This window comes from Ambystoma mexicanum, chromosome 9 (genome assembly GCF_040938575.1).
Source record: "Ambystoma mexicanum isolate Mex_15411 chromosome 9, UKY_AmexF1_1, whole genome shotgun sequence".
Classification (NCBI taxonomy): Eukaryota; Metazoa; Chordata; class Amphibia; order Caudata; family Ambystomatidae; genus Ambystoma; species Ambystoma mexicanum.
In genome coordinates this window covers 539980203-540003541 of record NC_090931.1, presented here as the reverse complement: position 1 = coordinate 540003541, position 23339 = coordinate 539980203, and the positions used below count along the sequence as shown (strand labels likewise).

The window sequence follows — 23339 nt, the reverse complement described above, 5'->3', positions numbered from 1 at the left end:
AGCCCCAGCCAAACAGCCCAAACTTTTGCATTGGGCTACATTTAGAAGGGAGACTGGATGTGAGGGGCCTATGGGTGTTTGATTCTTTACATTCCCATTGTCTCCCTAGGCTACTCCCTATAATTGTTCCCACCCTTTTCCCCCACACATCTTCCGATGACTTTGTATTTGTTAATTCAGTAACATCAACATTAGTTACTTATTGGGTCTTCTGATGTTATTTCCAAGTTGTCCTCAGAGTGGGTGGCTGAACTACTACAGCTGCAAATGAGCTTCTGGTGTAAGGTGGAAAATATCATTGCCTCGCTCAAGCCCTCAAAATGCCAGGGAGATAGCTGCCCAGCCAAAATGATCAAAGAAGCAGCCAGACACCTGGCACCCTTCATCACTAAAGCAATGCCTCATTTCTAACTAGTAGTGTCCCCAATAACCTTAAGGATGCATTGTCATACCACTCTAAAAAAAAGAACAAAAACCTACTTAGATCCTAAAATCCCAACAAACTACAGGCCGATTACTACAGTCCTGTTTCTACTCAAGATAATGGACAAAGCAGCTTACTTCCAGATCCAAGCATACCTGTATACCAGCAATCTCTTAGGGCTCAGGCAATCTGGTTTTAGACCACAACTTGGCACAGAAACGGCTATGATAGATCTTAAGTACCAAATCAACCTACTTAAAGACAGTAGGAAACTTGCGCTCTTACTATTAGATCAGCCGCTTTCGATCTGGTAGGCACACTTCTCCATGGAAGCCACAGCATGGATCCATTCAGTTCTGACTAATGGGTCAGTGAGTTTTTTTTTTTCCCCGCCTCAGCAGACACCTCACCCATTACATGAGTACCACCTCAAGGCTCCTGTGTATCACCCACGATGTACAATGTCTTTACCAAGCCACTTTTTGATGACCTTGACCATCTGGGTGTCACCTACACAGATTGCGTAGATGAATCCCAGATCCTCATACCCCTCACTGGTGACTATATTGTCCTGGCCTTGATGAATAAAATCTATCTAATCATTCAAACATGGATGGCACCCCATGGACTATGCTTGAATGATGAGATGGAGCTCCTGATCCTAGGAACCCCGGCTAACCTCAGCAATAGATACACAACCTTCAATATTGATGGCATCAACAATAAAGTGGCAAAAGAGGTAAAAACCCTAGGTTTCTACCTAGACTCCGCCCTTAATCTACGCAAACAGGTTTACGCCACAGCCTCTGCCACAGCTTGTGCCTGTAAATCGTTCCCCTCCACCAAGAGCTGCATCACATTAGCAAGAGCAGGAATTCTGTCAAAACTTGATTATTATAATGCTCTATATCTAGGAGCTTGCAAATACATCACCAACAAACTTCAAATACTATACTTAGAACTGTCCTTAGTATTCCTAGGAGACAACACATCGTAGAAGCTAGGTCTAAGAACAATTTGCTTACAAGTAAGGACCAAATCCGCTCAAAACAGTCTCCCTTACCCACAAATGCATCAACAACGCTGCCCCGAAATAACTAGGGGGTAACGGTGTACAAAATTCAACCCGTCCCACCAGGACGGCTAATTCCTTTTGCTTTACAATCCCGAGATTTAATCTGAAGAAAGCAGGCGGTAGCAGCTTCCCAATTATGGCTGATCAGTCATGGAACTCCCTACCGTCTGGTCTGAGATCTGAACAGTCTTTCCACATCTTCAGGAAAAACTGGCTAGCTATGACTGACATATGAAATCCTCTGGACACCTTACGTTTGTCCTGTCATTTCATTGAGATTGTCTGATATGTTATTGCTGTATTCGACCTTTTCTGTTTGTTCTTTGCCTTTCTTACTGCTCTATTGTATATTATGACTGTAAATACTCTAACTTGAACATTTTCAAAACTACTTGTACTATGCGCCCAGATACCTCTGGATTTGGTGCGCTTTATAAATCAACAATGTCTTAACCAAGTGTTCAGTGCAATGAACAGCTGCACGGCCACGAATTATAAATAATTGACTGAAGTCCTTTAAAAAAAAAAAAAAGCCTTGGCAAATCCAAAATGTTGGGATTTTGTAAAGGTATTCTGCATTTCTTTAGCACTGACATCATATGCCCATCCACTTTCACCATTTTCTAGCTAGATCGGTTTGATTATGGCTCATCCTGGTAAATACCTACCCTGGTGGACACAAACCCCAGACCGGTTTGCTTTTTGTTTATTTTGCCATTTGAAGGTTTTTCTGCAGTTTGGCATGTTTCTAATCCAGTTTGTAGAACGATGATGGGGGAATGTATTCTCATGTTCAAAAGGGTACACTGCTAAGTTTATTGGACCAATTTTACCATTCATACTTACACTGGTGCAGTTTGCATTTTAAGAAATCGAATTTTCTGTCAAAGCATCTTCAGGCAAATGGCCGTGGATCTCCTACAGCTTGACATGTTGGCCAAATTTGGCTGTTCAAAGTATTCCAAGCATTCATATGGGCACTTAGGGTAGCTAATAAACTACTGAACTGCACAGATTTGTCCTCTGAGTGGATTTGCAAGTGAAGAGTTTCTTTTCTGGAAGTAGTTCATGAACCTGGCCCGAATATGTTTAAACATATTTGGCAGCTAGCGCAGAGCTTTAGGGTCTACACTAGTTGCTAGTTGTCCCTAGTTCCGACATGTTTAATGAGGGCGGCCTTAATTTGATCATTCAAATGCGGACTCCCTTCTCTTGCAGCAAGGTTATGGTTACAAGAGAATACATGTTGCCCCCCCTCCCCAACCCCCTCCCCTCCGGCAGTCATGATGCTGGTTCAAGCCCGGCGTCCCCGAAAGCGGACATCCAGTCCCCAAGGAAGGATCCAGCAACCCCATATAGGGGCCCTTTGGACCGTGTCCTGGCGCCATAGGCGCCAGGCTCATTATGGGAATGCTTGGGTGCACTTACCTGATGCAGACCATGCTGCAGGATCCCGGCCTCCTTGAGGCCTGAAAGGAACTTCTTTACCTGTGGGACTAATTTACCTTCTGGGCGTGGTCGGGGAAGGATACATACCTGGAACTTCTTCCAAGGCTATTTAAACCCCACCCGAACAGCCACACGTGCTTCGCGTTGTTCTGCATCTAGCAGCTGGACGCTCACCGTGTCTGCTCCTGCATCCTGACTTCTGCCACGCCTGCCAGCATCCTGGATCACCTGCAAAGGAAGAAAAGAACAGAAGAAGGAAGTGTCCTTACCTGCTAAATCCGCATCCCGGAGACATCTCGCCGACAATCCTGAAAAGGAAGACTTTAATTAAAAAGCTCATCGCGTCGATCGCTGCAGCGCCGCATTCCACGCACCTTCACAGGGCGCCTCCATGTTCAGCAGTGATCATCCGGATTCGCAGTCACGCCCCAGTGCCTAGGGAGAAAAACACCAGACAAAAGGTGAGGGAGAGAAGGGAATAAGGAAAGCTAAATCTCCATGTTAAGACTTACCAGTTGATTCATTCCCTCTTCATTTCGGGTCCGCGCTGCATCCTGGCATTTCCGGACCCCGGCCCCTAAGGGGAAAAAGACACTAGCATTAGTACATTAATGCATGGACACAAGGGGAACCTCTTATCAAAAAACATACCTGGAAGCCAAGCAAGTTTGGTTCTCACCAATCCGAAAATCCAGTGAAGTAACTGGATACCAACGCGCCCCTGCATCAGAAGCAGGATGGAGAGCTCGTCCTTCCAGACCCTAAGGTGAGACGCTACGAGGAATCACAGAAGGGTTTCAAGGAGGGTGAGAGGGGAAAGTGGGAGGCCGATTGCTTTACCCCGCAGACAGTTAATCCCCTATTTTCGCCTACAGAAGGATACTTCTGCGAGCCAGACAAGCCAGATTTGGGGGCCCGGTCCAGTCCGTCTTCCGAACCCTGTGCATCACCTTAGAAGAGGTCACAGCAGCGCGAACCAGGCCAGCGCCTCCGTGGGAGTCAGGTGAGCGTAACACCGGCCCCCTAGTGAGCGTGGACTTTCAAGGTTGCTAACTCAAGACTCTGCTTTTGGTTTTCGATTGCGGTTGTACGGTGCTGGAGCTTCCTACTCTTGTACTATTGTAGGTTAAACAAATGCTATTTAAAAAAGCTTGCACCTGTTGGGATTAAAATACTTCTACACGCAAACATTGTTACGACCACCAGTTTCGTTAAGATTATGGGTAACTGTCTCCGCCTGCCATTTAGTTCCCCTTGCGCCCCACCCCCTGTCTCCCCAGCACACACCTTTCCTTAGCTAAGCCACTGGAGCCGCCTTTCCTGTTTGATACTTTCACATAAGATGCGTGCACTTAACTGCTCATGGTGCTCTGCCTAGCCTTGTGCAAAGGGCACCTTGCAGAACAGATTTGTTTCTCTGTGGACTACATACATTTCAGAATGGAGGAAAACTGACACCTGGAGCAGAGTACAAGCTATTGATATAAATATATTTTGGGCTTTGGAGTTTTCTTGTATAAGGTTACATGCACTCTGTAGCATAGCCGCTGCCTAATTCAATTATGTAAATCCATGCAACAATAAGTGGAATTTAAAACTAGTATTTCTACATGCAAAAGCAGCCCTTTAAAAGTGAATGTGTTAATGCACCATGGCCACTTCATAGTGGCATTGTTTAGCACATTTGTTTATACCATTATCTGCTTAATAGTGGTAGCTAACCCATTCACTTAATACAGAACTGCTTTTGCAGGTGGAAATACAGGTTTTAAATGTCCCATTTCAACTCGTGGGTACACAATATTACAAGTGAAGACTAACAGTAACTTTTATGGATGTATAGAAATCTTTGTAAAGCTAAAAAAAATATGAACCGGGAATTGTTTCTCCTATTAAAAGCCAAAACCGTTGGCTTTGGTAATGTTTTTTACTCTTGCGTCACGTCCCCTTTTCTCCAGATTGTATGGGCGTCCCTTGCTATGGACAGGAAACAACCTTTTTCACCAGAAAAACCTTCCACACCCTTTAACTTTAGAGGCGGGCGGGGGTGTGGCCCTGGGAGCATGCGCTCCCATGACTCCACCCACTGGCGCCGCTCAGTCAGCTTTTCGCGTCGACTGGAACGGCCTGATTTCACCAGCACTACTGGGTTTGGCCTTGCCATGTAATTCCATGTGCTCTTACTCGGATTCTTATATTTTGTTGTTTTTATTTGTCATCTAGGTACTTGTTCCTCCGGCGTCACGCTCCTTCAGCGCATGTCGACTTCAGTGGGCTTCAGCAGGTGTCCAGCCTGCGAGGGGCTCTTTCCTACGTCTGACCCTACCCTCTTTGCCTCCACTACCTTGGACCTGACCATGTCTGGGAAGGTTGCACCCCGTGCGATGCTCTGACTCCACGCGCACTGAAGAACAGGCTAGCTAGGTGGAGAGAGATCTTCGAAGGGTCGCCTCTAGTGAAGTTGAAGTTTATCAATCAGAGATGGAGCCCCAGGGCCATTATTTTCCATCGCATCACGTAATGGCGACTCCTCTCTGAGTAAATGCCCAAGTGGGAGGAACCGCTCTGGTTCTGTTACAGCACACGCACCAAGGCTAACACAGCTACCGGCCTTATGGTCTGCAGACCCTACCAGTATCAGTGCTGAGGGACCGCAAGGTTCTTCTACCGGGTCTACGCCTTAGTACCGGCTCCATGTCCGAAGGGGCGCCTTCACGCAGCACTACTGGTGACACTGCCGACGGCAATTCCCCTACCAGGCCTAGACCTGAGGTACAGGATAGGCCTCATGTTCCAACACCAAGAGGTTGGGCGAGGCTGTACCCAGAGGGCCATGCACCACGACTTTGGCGTATGCTTTGGCCCCAGCAGCCCCCAGCCGCTCCATCAATATTTCCTGCTTCCTCTTCAGCCTCCGAAGACCAGTTCTTCGAAAGGTTCTTGGGACTGATGCCAACACCCCAGATGGGGGGCCATCCTAAGGTAAGCAGTCATGGACTTGTTCCCTCCGGTAACTCCACCGGTGCACATAGTCATCACCCCCCCCCCCCCATGGCTCCGGCACTACAGGCCCCAGCGTAGCCCCCACTTCCCCTGCCGGCTCCTCCGATTCTGGCTCCTCTACCTCCCACACCAGCCTCTGGTCTCCACCCTGCAGCCCGTTTCACCCAGCACTCCTTCCCCTGCTCCGGACCAGCCATACACCCTGGTGGACACTGAGGAGGAAGACCCTGATGCGTCGTCATCACGTGAAGGCCTTCTACGACAGGCTTGGCAGAATATTTGGGCCTTCCTCAACCTGAGGTATAGCCACTCGAGGAGGGGATCCTGGCAGAAGTCTTCACCCTACGACCCCCCCCCCCCCCACCCCCACCCCCAACCCCCCCTACCAAGATGGGTATCCTGATGCAGAAGGACGTTGTGGTTTTGGCCAAAAAGGGGTGGCTCAAGCCAGATATTTATTTAGCATACTTCCTTGTACCCAAAAGATCTCACCATGCGCCCTGTACTAGATTTGCGCACAGCGAACAAATTTGTCAAACCACAAGTTTTCAAATGACAACACTGCAAGAGGTTATCCCTCTACTGATACAGGGGGAATTGCAACATTGGACATGAAAGATGCCTACTTTCAAATTTCAGTGCTGCCAGCGCACAGAAAATACTGAAGGTTCATGATGGAGGACAAACATTATCAGTTCAAGGTCCTTCCCTTCGGCATTGCCTCAGCCCAAGGGTATTTACAAAGATGCTGGCGGTAGTAGCAGCTCACCTGCGCAGGCAGTCCATTCCAGTCTAGGAAGGAAGAGGAGTGGGCACCACTTGATTATACGTCCACGTGTTTCAAATGTTTGAAATTTTTAAACAAAGAAATACGTTTGTTCCAATAGTTCGTGTCTAGATATGCAGAAGGGAGCTGGCTGAGACGAATTTGGAGACACCAAACTCAAAATACATGTGAGGCCGAAGTCCATTCCAGTCTATCCTTACCTTGACTGGCTAATGTTGGGATTCACACTGAAAATGCCTATCAAACATCCAAAAGACAGTCTACTCTTCAGTCTTGGATTCTCAAACAAGAAGTCGTCCAGCCTAGACCCCAGCCAAGTCTTTTCTAGGAGCTCTAATTCGGACAGAAGACGGTCTCGTTTTAACCCTCTAACAATAGGGTTCAAAAAAGCTGTTCCAGATCCCTCACTATGTAGCCAGTCGCGAGGTGACTGTACGCAAAGCCATGCGACTGTTAGGGATGATGGCCTCCTGCATTTACTTAGTGCCACAGCTAAGTTTGCAAATACGCCTCTTGCAAGAGTGGCTCAACAGCCAATGGTGTCAGGCCAGCAGACGATTGGACGATCTAGTGGTTGTCTCGGCAACCCTCGTTCTCGCTGCAGTGGTGGTCGGGGGGGGGGGGGACCTCTTGAAGGGGAAGAGCTTAACCACCCCTGCAGTAGAAGCCACTTTATGGCTACATCTGACTGGGTGGGTGGGGGTGGGGGGGCTCGCCACCTTCAGCACACAGCTTTTGGTCCTCAGCAGGTCCTAAAAGCTTTTCAGACACAACTACAGGGGAAGACGGTACTGTTCCTCACGGACAGCACCACGGCCATGTATTACCTGAACAAACTGGGGGGGGGTGGGGGTGCGCACACTCTCCAGGGCTATCCCTGTCCCAGAACATTCGGAAGTGGGCTCTCAAACACATGATGTTCCTTTTTGTCTCAACACATTCCAGGGGAACTCCATCTTCTGGCAGATGTGCTCAGCAGAGACTTCTCTCTACCCGCAGAGTACGAATGGCAATTACACAAAGACATCGTCTCAACGTCTTCACGGAATGGGGCTTCCCAGAGATCGACATGTTTGCAACTCTGAAGAACACACAATGCTAAGATTACGCCTCCAGGTACCCCCAGAACTGCTGCAAGGGGAACGGGGTCTGGATAACATGGTCAGGGAAATTTGATTATGCTCCCCCACCCCACCTCCCCTACTAAACAAGATGGTCACAAGATGTACCATTTTAACAAGTCACAATGATTCTGGTGGCCCCTATGTGGGCCTGCCAACCCTGGTTCTCCCATCTGATGGCGATGTCAATCTCTCCTCCAATGAAACTGCCTTGCCCATACAACATCCTCTCAAGACAGGGGGGAGACACTCCATCCTTGCCCGCAAACTCAACTTAGCAGCCTGGCTTCTGAGGTCATAGTTCGGGCACCTCAAATTTCCTCAGATGCATGGACATTCTTAGAGACAATGCCTAACGCCAGACATTGCTATTCCAATAAATGGAAACAGTTGTCTGCCGTTCTAAGAGCATCAATCCCATTGACTGCTCTCAGACCCACATTCTTATACCTGACTCATCTAGTGGACTCTGGTCTGCTTTTTAATCCCCTGAAGGTCCACCTAGCTGCACTTTCAGCATACATTACATCCCGAAAGGTGTTGTGGTGGAAGATCTCAGTAATTAAAGCATTTATGGAAGGGGTTAAGACTTCATGCCCCAAGTTCAAACCCAGCTCCCGGATGGGACCTAAATGTGGTATTAACTAGACTAATGGGATCTTCCTTTTGAACCTATGCATAAGGGTAGCCTTAAAGCACTCGCTTAGAAGACCGCCTTCCTTGTGGCAGTCACTTCAATAAGACGTCGGTGAATTACAGGCCCTTTCAGTTCAAGGCCCATTTGTCACAATTCACAAACATACAGTGGTTTTGCGCACTCACCCTAGATTTGTACCTAAATGCATTCCAAAGTTCCATGTCAACCAATCGATAGAACTACCCACCCTCTTCCAGAACACCACTAACGTGGCGGAAGGTAACCACACACACTTGATGTGCGCAGGGCAGTCCTATATTATCTGGAAAAAAGAGACCACTAAGACAAACCAGTTTTTCACTTCAGTGGCCGCTGGTAGAGAAGGGTCCCTGTCTCTAAGTCAGCCATCTGAAAGTGGATTGTAAACTGCATCACACTGCTTCACTCTTGCCAGGAGAGATCTGCCCTACAAGCCTACAGCACACTACTCTGAGCACTGGGGCTTCCATAGCATTCATTGCAAATGTTCCTCTCGAATACATTTGCAAAGCAGGAACCTGGAGTTCTATACACACCTTTAAACAACACGACTGCCTAGATACTCACTGCAAGTCTTGATTCAAAGGTGGGACAAGCAGTAGTACATCTCTTTACTACTGTTACTTCTCAACTCCACATCCAACTATGGGTACTGCTCGCTAGTCTATGCACAGCATGTGACTCTAAGCAGATGCACAAGCATCAGAAGACATGCATTACTCACCGTAATAGCATTTCTGATTGGATCTGCTTAGATTCACATGCGCCCACCCTTCCACCCCGTTCAGAGTAGAAGGAACATAAACCTCTTACTTTCTCTCTCCACTCACTTTAGTCATAGGCTCCCTCACGGCAGAAAAAAACACAACCAGAGGGACCCCGACATGTGAAGGATTTTGGGTACACTACATGTCACGTTGGGGATAGTGCTACAAGCACGCCCATGTCGACAATCCTCGAAAGACCAGATGCAATACTCGGCGACTACCACTAGGTGTCGGACTATATGCACAGCATGAATCAGAAATGCTGTTAAGGTGAGTAATGCATGTCATATGCCCTCTAGGGTGTTCACATGAATGATGCTGTCTGTTGTCCTTTGTCTCCAAGGGGTCCATGTATACCCATACTTGGACTGGCTGAGGGCCAGGTCCATACCTCAATTCTGATGAGTAATGTTTCTCAATCTCAAATCCACTGGTGAAATGACATTTTGATGGCCCTTGACATTTTCCCACAGTCAAGCCCCCACACCCTAAATGGGATGGGAGTGTGAGTCTGGCACAGTCGCAACATTTGAAGCAATTGTGACATGGCACTGAGACAATTGCTACCAGGAAAGTGTCTTTCCGGGATGCTAACGTCAATAGTTGGCGATCCCAAGGCTCTAGCAGCAGAACAATTTACAATATTTTATTGTGATGAGTGGATTCTTCAAACTTGGCCATTCTTCTGCCCCACAGATGGTGTGGGTTCCATATTAACCAGGAGTTACCTCGAACAGTATTTTCCAAACCCATGCTCTGAGCCTAAAGGTTTATCACTAATTCAATGTTTGAAGGGCTCTAAAGTTTTATTGAATCCCACCAAAGACTTAAATACTCTACTACTATTTATAACCTTTGAGGTGCAAGTAAGGGATACTTGCCATTAATTATGACGATTCTAGATGGATTGGGGCATGTTGTAGAGCTACACATTGGAGAAATAACCGGCCTAAAGGTCTTCATGCTCACCTCGTCGGAGCTAAGGTGGCTTTGCTGTCTTTTCAAAGACCCTTTCCCTGGCACTCAATTGTGAAAACCGCAATCTGGGCTTCCTGTTGAACATCCAGAAGCACTATTGTCTTAATAAGAGTTCGAGGTTTGGACAGGCATTCCTTAACCTTTTTCAGTTAAAAGGGCAATAGGACCTTCTACCCCTAGAGACATGTGATTCTGATTCTCCGAGAAGTATGGAGGAATGGGGACTGGGCGTTAGGAGTAAGACGTTAACGTAGTGACTACTGTACTCCTAGTCCAAAATCCTTTCCTCCATACACTCGCTATCCTACTTTGGACAGGAGTAGACCTAGGTGAATTGAGAAGGACTGAAGAGTGGGACTTGGCAGCGTGGCCATTGTGGGAGCGGAGGTGGTTGTGCTGGTTTGGGTTGTAATCCCGCTGGGAATGCTTAATAAAAGGATGTATGTTGTGTGATGCCACAAATGGTTTGGTCCCATTAAGGAATATCTCAGAAGTATGGAGGAAAGGGAATTTGGGACTAGGAGTTGACTACTGTAACTTTAATGTCTTGACTAGGTAATTCTAAATGTCACAACATTTTTAGACTCTTGCTTTACTGCTTAATTTAATGACCCATTACTTGTGGGTGTTGAATTGACGACAGGAAGTAAAGTTTAAAATTGCATTAAACCTATTAGGAGTTGGTCCTTTGGGGATCCATGTTCGTCACAATAGCAGAACATGCTTTGCTTCACACGATTTGTTCCCGCAAAATGGCTGAGTAAATGGCCAATTAACCTATTGGGTTTCAAGGCTTAAAATTAGTGTTGCATAGCCATTTGCTATGCAATTTTGTATGTTTGCTAATTTAATTGACACTTGTGCAGCAGAGCTAGTAATTTAAGTTACCATTTTCAATGAAAGCACAGCATTTACCATCTCCTGCGCTAGACGATTATTTTGTCTTTAATATTGCAAACGAAGTAATCGGGATGATGCTTTTATTAAGCAACTATATCCTGTCTGGCACAGACCAGTATGTGTTACTTCAGCTATAAAGAAAGGTTTGAGGGGATTGTGTCCTCCGACATATTCCACATCTGACAGTAATCGCCACAGCTGTGCTGCCTTGGAAAAAAATGTCGGCATAGGCGTCTTGCGTCGGTACACTGTCCTCGAGGGCCTCCGTTGAGGTTCGATGTCACCGGATGTTATATCTAGGGTCCCCATAGCCTCAGTTCTGATTTTTCCGCGAACGTGTTCACCTCGGAATCTCGGCGTGCTTCTATTTCGTTTGTGAAAGTTTGAGAATTTGTTTTAGTCTTCTACTCTGAAGTCGGGCTTCAAAAAGTGTCGGGCGTGCAGTGCTCAAATGTCCATTACAGACCCGCACGACGTCTGCCTCCGGTGCCTGGGCAAGAACCACGCCACAGACTACTGCGATGACTGCCAGTCTCCAACTTCGAAGGCCTTGCGGGAGCGGAAGAAGTAATTGTTGGTAGGTAGGGTTTCTAAGCCCAGTTAGTCTCGGTCACGGAGTAGGCCCTGCCATTCCTGTGCCTCTTCTAGGCACTCGAGGAAGCGCCGTCACCGGTCGCCTTCCTCGTCGGAGGCCTCCGCCATGCGGCGGGTGGCTTGTCCCAACAAACATTCATCCCCAGCGGAATGAACACATTCAGGAGATGATGCCGATTTTCGAATCGCTGGGCACTGTTCCGTCCGCGCCTTCGAGCTAGGGCCACCACTCGTACGCCATCGGGCTTGGGTGGTCGGCGAGATCATCGGGAGCCGTCGAGGTCACAATCGGACAAGGTTGATTGCCATGGCTGTGCCAGATCCAGGTCCCGGTCCTCTACGCTCTCGAGACCCTCGGAGCCTGTGAGGCCTTCTAAGAAGGCATCGTCGGCGCCATGTCCGTCGAGGGACTCTCTCGAGGCTCTGGCGAAGTCGTTGACGCCATCAGTGCCAAGGCAGTTGAAGGACATGCTTGGGGCTCCGGCCTCGAAGCCGTCGGCGTCTCGGTCGACACCAATTCCATCGACTCCCTCTACGCCTTTTGATCCGCAATTACCGGAGGTGCCCCGGAGGGCAATTCCGAAGAAGGCCCTCTGCAAGTCAGTGAGGCCTGTCGTGTCCCCCCTCCCCCCTCCCCAGACTTGATTTATTCCAACCTTTGGACCACATTTCAGAGGTGGAAGGGTCGGATGAGGGGAGGGGGGGGGGGGTTGCGCCTCCTGAGGTTCCTGATCACCTGTTGTCTGGTCACAGCCAAATGGAAGACCTACGTCAGTCTTTACATGACGCCAGTGGTATGGACACCTCGCCGGAGGTTGTTTGGTAGGCCTTAGTCTGGTACACATACTGAGTCCTTGTACAGGCGTCTCATGTGAAGGGTGACCGAGTACTTGGGGTGGGGGTGCAGGATGACCTGACAGATATATTGGACCAAGGTCCGCCCACTGACCCGGTGCTGCCATTTCATATGGCCTTACAAAGAAGGGTGGCGGCAGCTTGGACTGCTCCGGAGAGTCTCCCGGCAGTGGGTCAGTCGCTTCCGAAAAAATACCATCCAGCCAGTGGTGGCCCCTGCTACTTGTCTACGCACCCACTCCAGAGAGTTTGGTGGTGCAGGCGGCTATGGCCCCAGCGAAGCAGGCTGCATACCCTACCATCCCTCCTGATGGTGACGACAAGCACTTTGATGGCTGGGCAAAGAAAATATTTTCATCTGGGGGTATGGCTTTAAAGGCAGCCAACTCCGTTTGTTAGATTCACTCACTCTGTGGAATTGTGTATCTTTGGTGGCATTCCCAAAGGGGAGGAACAGGATGGCTTTCTAGCCCTTGTGCAGGGTGGCAAGGATGCCATGTGTGAATCCGTTCAGTCGGGTCTGGACGTGGCAGACTGTCAGCGGTCCATGGCGGCAAGCACCGTGATGCGCAGGTTTGCGTGGTTGCGGAAGTCTGGGTTTGCTCCTGATGTGCAGTCCTGGCTTCTCAACATGCCCTTCGATGGTGTCCATCTTTTTGGCAGCAAGGCTGACGGGCGCCTTGAGAACTTGCAGACCTCCAAAGCTGCAGCAAAGTCGTTAAGCGCTGCAGTATGTCAACCTCTGCCTTTTCGTCCTAGGGGACAGCAATGGAGGGGAGGTTCCTTTCGATACTACTCTTCCTTTGGTAGCTCGAGGGGAGCTGCCAGTCAAAGGGGCCAACGTAGGAGTACCAGAGGTGGAAAACGAGGTGCCAAAGTCGCTCGGACAGTTGCCTTCTTGACTTCAGGCACTGCCGCTTCCGCTCAGTCATGAGGCCATGGCTCATGGTTTGCCGGTTGGGGGGGGGAAGGCTGGCGCAGCATCTTGTAGAATGGCCTAACATTACTTCAGATGTGTGGGTTCTGGAGATCATAGCCCACGGCTACGTTCTTCCTTTCCGGCAGAGGCCTCACGACACTCCACCGGAGAAGCTCTTTGAAGAGTCCGGATCCGCTCCTAGCGCAGCAAATCCTATCCCTGCTGGAGAAAGGAGCCATAGACCTGGTGCCTGTAGCGGAGAGGAACAAGGGATGGTATTCCCCATATTTTTTTGATCCCGAAAAAGACGGGATTGAGACCTATCATGGATTGGGTGGTTTGAACAAGCTCCTCAGGAAGGACAAGTTAAAGATGGTTACTCTTTCTCGAGTCCTCCAGGCCCTTCAACTTCAGGACTGGTTGGTGTGTCTCGACCTCAAGGATGCTTACTTTCATGTGCCGATTCATCCCAAGCACAAGAAATACCTGAGGTTTGCGGTTGGCGACTCGCATTTTCAGTTTCGGGTCCTGCCGTTCGGATTGACCTCCTCCCAGAGGGTCTTCACCAAACTAATGCTGGTGGTGGCGGCAGCCTATCTCAGGAAAGGGGATTCACGTCTACCCCTACCTGGACAATTGGCTGATCAGGGCACGCTCTCCCGAGCAAGTCCTGGATCTGTCAGTCACCTACCACTCCCTTCACAAGCTGGGCTTCTCCCCCCAACTTGAAGTCCCATCTGACACCTACCCAGCGGCTCCAGTACATCGGAGCAATGCTCTACACATCCCTGGGACAGTGTTTGCCTCCCCAGGTGATGGCTTGTCCCATTCTGCAGATGGTGGACAAGGTTTCAACATGCCAGTGTCTCCCGGAGTTCAAGTTTGAGGATGCTCGGCCTCATGCATCCTGCATTCTATTGGTGCCGGAGGGCTGCAGATGCGATCTCTGCAGTGGGATCTCAAGATGCAGTGGTCGCAGTCCTCCGGCAGAATGTCGGATCCCATTCAGGTGCCGCCCTCGGTTGCCCAGGATCTTCTGTGGTGGGCCGACTAAGGCAATCTGATGGAGCACCATTTTGGCTACCCTGGCAGGAGGTGACTATCGTGACGGACACATCCCTCATGGGATTGGGAGCTCATGCCAACGAGTTGACAGTCAACGGTCGTTGGTCTCCGGAGTCCAGACTCCATATCAATTTTTTTTTTTAGAGCTGCAGGCTGTCCGGCTAGCCCTGAAGGCTTTTCTGCTGTCTGTGCGGGGGAAGAATGTCCTGATTATGACGGACAATACAGTGGCCGTGCACTACCTCAACAAAAAGGGGGGGTGCAGGGTCACTCACACTGTGCAGAGAGGTGATGCAGCTCTGGTTCTGGGCCATCCAGCAGGAAATTTCGATCTCGGCAGTTCATCTGGCCGGAGACTAACGCTGCGGCGGACGCTCTGAGCAGGCAGAGCACGGTCTCTCACGAGTGTGAGCTGGCTCAGGAAGTTCTTTTGGAGATCTTCACCCTTTGAACCCCACAAGTGTCAACCTGAAGTGTGAGATTCTGCTCGCGGGAATTTCCTCCAGGAGGAGCCTTGGGGGACGCGTTCGTAGTGGAGTGATCCTTCCCACTGGTGTACGCGTCCCTGTCATTCTGCAGGTGTTACGGAGGTCTGGTTCCCGGATGATCCTCATTGCTCCGGCATGGGCCAGGAGAGCGTGGTACCCGGACCTTCTAGACCTCTCCCCACGCCGTCTTCCCTACCGAGACGATCTGCTCTCACGGGAGGGGGTCGAGTTCTCATCCAGAGGTCAAGTCTCTCAGCCTTCATGCTTGGTATCTGAAAGGCTGAGGTATAAGGATTGGGACCTCCCAGAGGACATGATGGATGTGTTGCTTTCGGCCAGAAGGCCCGCCACAAAATCTCTGTACCCTTGTTGTTGGAGAAAGTTCTGCGACTGGTGCAGGGTACAGAATGTGGATCATTTTCAATGTTCAATTCTTGTGGTTCTGTCTTTTTTGCTTTCATTGGCCCACAAGGGCCTGCAAGTGGGTACCATTAAGGGTTACCTGGCGGCGCTGTCAATATTTAAGCGCTTGTCTGAGGAGTGTTCTTATTTTAAGATTCCTTTTTGATTTCTCAGTTTCTAAAAGGGCTAACTGTGTTTCCACAGTCACCTTGCCAGGTGCCGGTATGGGATTTGAAATTTGTTCTAAAGTTCCTAATGGGAGCTCCGTTTGAGCCCTTACATTGTTGTCCATTGAGACTGTTAACCTTTTAAGACTGTATTTTTAGTTGCGGTTACTTCCGCAAGCGGAGTGAGTTGCAGGCACTTTCCGCCAAGCCACCTTTCAGTGTTCCATAAGAACAGGTTTGTCCTTAGGGTTCATCCTTTTCTTCCGAAGGTTTGTTTATTTGGTAATGCGCGCCAAACCCTTAGGCAGCCGGGCTCAACAGTATACACAAGAAATCTTAAGCTTCATTACAGTGTTTGGCATGAATAGATAAAACATATAGGCAAGAATATGTACGATAAATACAAAAGAATATATACAGATGCAGGACATAACTTGATGTCCAAGGCACACTAGCAAGTTTATCAATATAGGCAGTATATAAACAGGTTTATGAGTCAAGTAAGTCTGTGTATCATAAGGGCCTGGTAGGTGGTGCATGCTCAGTGACCTTGAGAGCAGAGTAGTTCATGGATGCAGAAGGTTCGGTGTGGGCAAAGTATTGAGGGCTCGTTGTAAATCGGGTCATGTGTCGTTTGCACGTAGCCATTTGAATATCTTGTGTCTAAATATAGGGTAAGGTTGTTCAGTTCTGAGGTCAAGAGGTAACTTGTTCCAGCATTGTGCAGCTTTGACAGGAAAGCTGGTTCCTCCCGCAGTCTAGCGTTTGAACCTCGGAGTCTATAATTTGAAGGTGTTAGTAGATCTCATGGGGCGGGTGGATGTTTTCCTGTTTATTTATTTTCTCCACCAGATAAGGTTGGGCTAGGTTGTTAAGTCACTTCGATGTGAGGGAGGCTGTTTTGAGTAGGATTCTGTCTGTTATCTTTCCTGAATTTAGTAATGTGCTCTCTGTGAGGGATGTCTAATGCTTGTTCTGCAGTCTTTGATTGTTGTTGTCTGTGTTGTATTTATTGGCTCCTGAGTACAGGTTGTGTCAGAATTTCATTTGAGCCGGAAGGTAATTCTTCTGGCATTCTATCCTCCTCCGCATCCTGGTAAGGAAGAGGAGAGGCTCCATAGGTTGGATCATAGGAGAGATTTGAGCTTCTATCTTTCACGGATGTCCCAGGTCCGAGTGGACAATCAGCTCTTTGTAGGGTACGCTGGAAGAAGTTTGGGTCAAGCTTTTTCCAAGCAGTTTTTTTACAAAGGTAGCGGGCGCCCCTCTCTCGCAAGAACAGACATGATAACCTGTTCAGTGGTTATTAACCACTTGAGAGTTCGCAGCCACTGCTTTTACTCACTGTGCCTTTCACAGATGGGTAATATCCATTTGCATATCAGTCTTTGTCCTGCCCAGGGGCAGTCCAGCACCGAAATACAATGGCAATTCCAATCTGAACGAGAGTACCACCAGCAACCCCATACACGTGTTTCACCCTTGTTGGGGATCATCAGTGAGGTGAAGCTGATGCCTCTCTAAGCACAGTGAGAGGGAGACCACGTCTGGTTGCCCCCAGGAGACCTAGGGTTACCAATCCCAGGTTCCTTAAACATTTTTACAAAGGTAGCGGGCGCCCCTCTCTCGCAAGAACAGACATGATAACCTGTTCAGTGGTTATTAACCACTTGAGAGTTCGCAGCCACTGCTTTTACTCACTGTGCCTTTCACAGATGGGTAATATCCATTTGCATATCAGTCTTTGTCCTGCCCAGGGGCAGTCCAGCACCGAAATACAATGGCAATTCCAATCTGAACGAGAGTACCACCAGCAACCCCATACACGTGTTTCACCCTTGTTGGGGATCATCAGTGAGGTGAAGCTGATGCCTCTCTAAGCACAGTGAGAGGGAGACCACGTCTGGTTGCCCCCAGGAGACCTAGGGTTACCAATCCCAGGTTCCTTAAACATTTTTACAAAGGTAGCGGGCGCCCCTCTCTCGCAAGAACAGACATGATAACCTGTTCAGTGGTTATTAACCACTTGAGAGTTCGCAGCCACTGCTTTTACTCACTGTGCCTTTCACAGATGGGTAATATCCATTTGCATATCAGTCTTTGTCCTGCCCAGGGGCAGTCCAGCACCGAAATACAATGGCAATTCCAATCTGAACGAGAGTACCACCAGCAACCCCATACACGTGTTTCACCCTTGTTGGGGATCATCAGTGAGGTGAAGCTGATGCCTCTCTAAGCACAGTGAGAGGGAGACCACGTCTGGTTGCCCCCAGGAGACCTAGGGTTACCAATCCCAGGTTCCTTAAACATTTTTACAAAGGTAGCGGGCGCCCCTCTCTCGCAAGAACAGACATGATAACCTGTTCAGTGGTTAATAACCACTTGAGAGTTTGCAGCCACTGCTTTTACTCACTGTGCCTTTCACAGATGGGTAATATCCATTTGCATATCAGTCTTTGTCCTGCCCAGGGGCAGTCCAGCACCGAAATACAATGGCAATTCCAATCTGAACGAGAGTACCACCAGCAACCCCATACACGTGTTTCACCCTTGTTGGGGATCATCAGTGAGGTGAAGCTGATGCCTCTCTAAGCACAGTGAGAGGGAGACCACGTCTGGTTGCCCCCAGGAGACCTAGGGTTAGACTGTGCTTAGAGAGGATTGTATTTCGGTGCTGGACTGCCCCTGGGCAGGACAAAGACTGATATGCAAATGGATATTTCCCATCTGTGAAAGGCACAGTGAGTAAAAGCAGTGGCTGCGAACTCTCAAGTGGTTAATAACCACTGAACAGGTTATCATGTCTGTTCTTGCGAGAGAGGGGCGCCCGCTACCTTTGTATAACTTTTTCCAAGCAGACCTTGTTCAGATGGATCATTTTGACACACTCTGAATGCTACAGTTTGGCGGGTAAGGACCCTCCAGTGGGCTTACAGGCACATTATACTAGGTGTGGCTGCATCTACTGCTCTGCAGAGGGGTGTTCCCATTCGTAATATTTGTGAAGCAGCCACATGGGCCTCCGTCCAAACTTTTGTAAAACATGATTTCCTATACTCTATCCATGGGCAAGATTTGGCCTTTGGTAAGGCGGTCTTCTATTCTAAAATTCGGAATTCTTTTTCCCACCTCGAGACGTTGGTACTGCTTTGGGAGTCTGTCAAAGATGTGGAATACGTCAGAGGACACAATCCCCTCGAAGAACAAGTTATTTTCTTACTGGGGAACGTTCTTTTGATGGGATGTTCCTCTGACATATTCCACATCTCACCTGCCCAGCCTGCCCCTCTACAGAATTTCTTATGCAATTGCAGATTACGTTTCCGCAAGGCTTTCTACAGTCATACTGGCAGGAGATTGGTGCCACATGTTCTGGGAAAAAACTGAGGCTACGGGCGCCGTGCGTCCTAGATATAACATACGTTGACGTCGACCCTCGAAAAAAGAAATTCCGCGGCAGCTCAGCTGTAGTGATTATTGTCCTAGATGTGGAATACGTCGGAGGAACCTCATCGAAAAAGTTATCAGGTAAGAAAGTAACTTGTTCTTCTGTATTGTTGCTCATTTTATGTCTTTGGCACAAAACATCTGACATTGAAATATTAGTACAACATTGCTAATCAAATGGGTTTGTTTGCCAATCAAGAACTTTTTAATTGGTAAACTCTGCTAATAAATTTTTTAAAAATAATGTATGCCTTGGGTTTGATCTGGTGCTCATTTAAAAAGCAAACACCCAACGTATCTCATGCATAATTATATCATAACTAACTTGTATGTTTCCCACCGTAGTTGGTTGTTTGAAGGCATACAAGTTAATTGAAAGCTCCCTAGCAATTGCATGGGGTCTAACAGCTGGTGTTGTTTTTTTTTTCTCCTAGTGAGCACTTATCCTGCTCATTTGACTTTTTCCTGCATGGGGACAGCAATGTTTGTACAAGTGTGGCGATCAACCAGCACCAACCTGTGTACCTGCTGAGCGAGGAACATCTTGCACTTGCCCAACAGTCAAATACCCCTTTCCAAGGTAATACTAATTTAAAAAAAATATATTGTTATGCAAGTGGTTCTCATCTAAATGTCTTTGTGGCATACTTCTGCTGAAGTAATTTCTGAATTCCTCGTCTAACCTGGTACCATGCTGTTTGAGTTTTGTGCTACTTTTCATAGTACACAATCCAATCTTGATTTGTAAAATGGGAAGCTGATTAAGCTGTGGACCTTCGGCACAGTTTGATTTCTGGGATTGCTTTTAACTATTCATATGGTTGAGTCATGGTTACACTTGATGGTTTTACAGATTGCCTTTCCCTTTGCAAAAGGAATTTGTCATGATTTGCTGTAGTTGGGCTGATTTTTTTGGCTCATGAAGTCGTGGTATATTCCTCAATTCTCAAATGTATATCTTAACAAAGTGGGCTGCTTTAGTGTTTTGAGGCAGGTATGAAAGTTTGCATTACAATCTGAGGCACCCAAAATATGCATTTGGTAAAATACCCTATAGTAAAAGACTGGTATGATACAATTTTTTATAACATGCCTGTACACAAGTGTTTCAGAGCATGGCAAGGGAGCGGAACGGAGGAGACAAAACTATCTTACTAGGCCCAGTGACATGGAGAACATGCTTGTGCATGGGAAAGGAAAAGAGGTAAAAGTGCATGGAAGAGGGGAGATATGGAAAGTGCAGAGGAGAAACCGAATAGATAATAAAGCCAATGAACGGTGGTAGTGCGGCCAGCAAGTGCAGGTATTAAGGCAGCAGACGGGGTATGTCTGATAAGTGCAGAGAGAGAAGAAAGGGAGTTGGTGGACTGTATGGGTACAGATACAGGCCCCAGTGCAAGATGTGGCCCGGAGGCAGGGTGAGCTGGTACCTGGGCCCAGAGGCCAGAGGGTGGTCGGGTGCACAGTGCCAAGAGAAACAGATCAGCAGAGGGGGTTGGGGGTGTGGAATCAAAGATGACACTGGGGTTCTTAGCCTTGCAGGTAAGAGTAGGAGGAAGGCCAAGGGAGGCCGGCCAGAGCGGGAGAGGAAAGGAAGGTGTTGTGATGAGGAGGATCTCCATCTCGTTGGCATTTAGACAAAGATTCTCTTGTGTCCATGTATTCTTGTAGTGTCCCCATGTATTGTGGCCATTACTAAGAGGTCAAATTCATTCTGACCGGACTGTAATATGGCTAGAGCAACCTTCAAAATGTGCTGGCTGTAAAATGGTCAACCTGTTGACTGGTTCAACCCTTCATTAAATGTAAATAGCATAGGTATTCTTTCGACGTGAAAGGTGAAATTGCAAACATTGGATCTTTCATAGATTCACATGCTGCTGAATATTCTCCAACAGGTTGTGAATCGTTGGCATCAATACGTTTAAAATAAATACAAGTAACGGCACCCACCTTTTAGTGATCTTATTCTTGTTTTCAGTTCTACTCCTACGTCCCGTCCCCTTTCCTCCATACTTATGGGACATCTCTCCATCCTGTGGGACGGGACTGGAGCACTTTGTAAAAAGCATCCAAAAATGTAGCAAAAATGTGTCCGTCCTCTTTCTTGCGTGGGGTCTGCCACGCAGCCGTAACCCCACCCACCTTGGCTCCGCATCGCCCATCAGTCCTTTTCTCCGCTTGTTCTGGACTGGATGCACTTGCATCCGCGGAAGATTGTCTTCCCTTTTTTCCTCTCTGGCTCTCCCTAGCGATCGTTTACTAGTCTGTCGTTCAAACTAGACTTTCCTGATTGTTCATTGTGTCACCGACGCTTCGCGAGGGCGGATCCCCATCCTCTTTATTTAGATTTTGGGTCCGGATCACCGTTGGGACTCCTGTTTTTACTGTGACTCCCTTTCGGTCCGGGCTCTTCAACGTCGGTTGGAGCGGTGGGAGGAGGTGTTCAGACTATCTCCCCCTTCGCATTTTCTTTTTTTTTTAAACTGGTTTATTTTTTGTTGGATACACGAGAGAGCATACATCATAACAGAGTTTTTGCAAATTATTAAGCCCAATCAGTCCCTTTTCTTTCCGCTAGCCCCCCCGCCCCCACCACCAACCCTCAGTCTTCACCCAATTCTTGGTCGTCTGCTCGCCGTTCCATGTCTGTGTCCTCCGCCGAAAAGGCGTTTGCCTCCGCACGTGGCTTGAATATTAGAGCCGGATAGCTCTCGTCTATTAACGGCGACCAGATGTTTGTGAAGCGATGGAGTCGACCCCTACTTGCAGCTGTGATTTTCTCCGCTATGAAAATGTCCCTTAGTTTTAGCCACCACAGGATCATTGGGGGGCCCTCCGGAGATTTCCATGTTTGCGCTACCGTGATCTTGGCTGCTAAGAATAGCTGGGTTAGGAGGGCTGCTGTTCTGCCAGATCTTGGATATATGCCTGGGATCGGGGCTCCTAGTAGGATTGATTCCGGCTCCAGGGGCAGCGTGATCTTCGTTATGTCGGCTATCGCCATCGTGCATTGGGACCAGAACTTTGCAACCACTGGACACAACTAACACATATGTATGAATGATCCTGGGAGGCCACATTGGTGCCAACAGCGTGGGTCCAAGGACTGGTTGATGTGGTGTAGTCGGAGTGGAGGATAGTACCATCGTAAGAGTAGTTTATGGGCACATTCTCGATTAGTTATGTAATAGGAAGAGGAATGGGCACAAGCCCAAATGTCTATCCACATCTGCTCCTCTATCGGATGATCTAGGTCCGCTTCCCATTGAGACATGTGGGTCGCTCTGGTGGTGAGAGTTTGTCTGCATTAGCTTGTATATCGTCGAGATCCGACCTTGGTATGGGGGGGGTCTGCTAGAGTCAGCTCTATGGGGGTACAATTCTTGAGTAGCTGCCACGCGAATTGATCGATGGGAGCACCAATGTTGCAGCTGTGCGTAAGAGAATCTGTCTGTTTCCCTTAGGTTGAAGGTGCTCTTACATTGGTCAAAGGTGAGAGGGCAGCTCCCTTGAAGGAGCTGGCCGAGGGAGTCGAGACCTCCTTCGATTCAGTTATTAAAATTTGCGGGTTGGGCTCCTAGTGAAAATGTCCAGTTATGGAAGACTGGGGCCGATGGGCTCAGGTCCTTTGGGATGCCCCTATATTTGCGTGTCCATTCCCAGGCTTTCAGGGTATGCTTGGTGGAGGATAGCATGGTGGGCCATGTTCTTCTTGAGGTGGGAGATAGATGCAAAAGGAAGCGCAGGGGGAGGGGCAAGCGGGATTGTTCCAACTCGGTCCATCTTGGTCGATTTTGAGCTAATCATCCAGGCTTGTGTGCGGGCTAATTGCGCTGCAATCTGATATTTCTGGAGATCAGGGACTCCCAGGCCTCCTAGGTGTGGACTGGTCAACATCGTTTTCATTGGGATTCTTGATTCTTTTTTTTTTACCCTTCCAGATAAAATGTAAAGCCTTCCTCTGGAGACGTTGAAGTGGTGGCCTGGGGATCATGACAGGGAGAGCAGAGCATGTATAAAGGAGTCGTGGGAGGAGGTTCATCTTGCACGCCGATACCCGGCCCAGCAATGAGATCTCCTGTGAGCGCCAACGATCGATGTCCTCTTCTAGGGATTTAAATAGTGGTTGAAAAATCGCCCGATGTCCTCTGAGCGGGCTGTGATCTGGACTCCCATATACGGAATTGCCTTTTCCGATAGTCGGGCAGAGGGCTTCGAA

The 23339-nt window shown here is 48.4% G+C and overlaps 1 protein-coding gene across 1 annotated transcript in view; it reads left to right on the top strand.

Annotated features, from left to right (window-relative positions):
• The window catches only part of MED13 (mediator complex subunit 13), a 1760496-nt gene that overhangs the window by 157301 nt on the left and 1579856 nt on the right, over nt 1-23339 (top strand). Inside the window, exon 4 of the mRNA XM_069615091.1 lies at nt 19552-19697. Within this exon, the coding sequence (XP_069471192.1) occupies nt 19552-19697 (146 nt within the window). The remainder of the gene's footprint in view (nt 1-19551; nt 19698-23339) is intronic.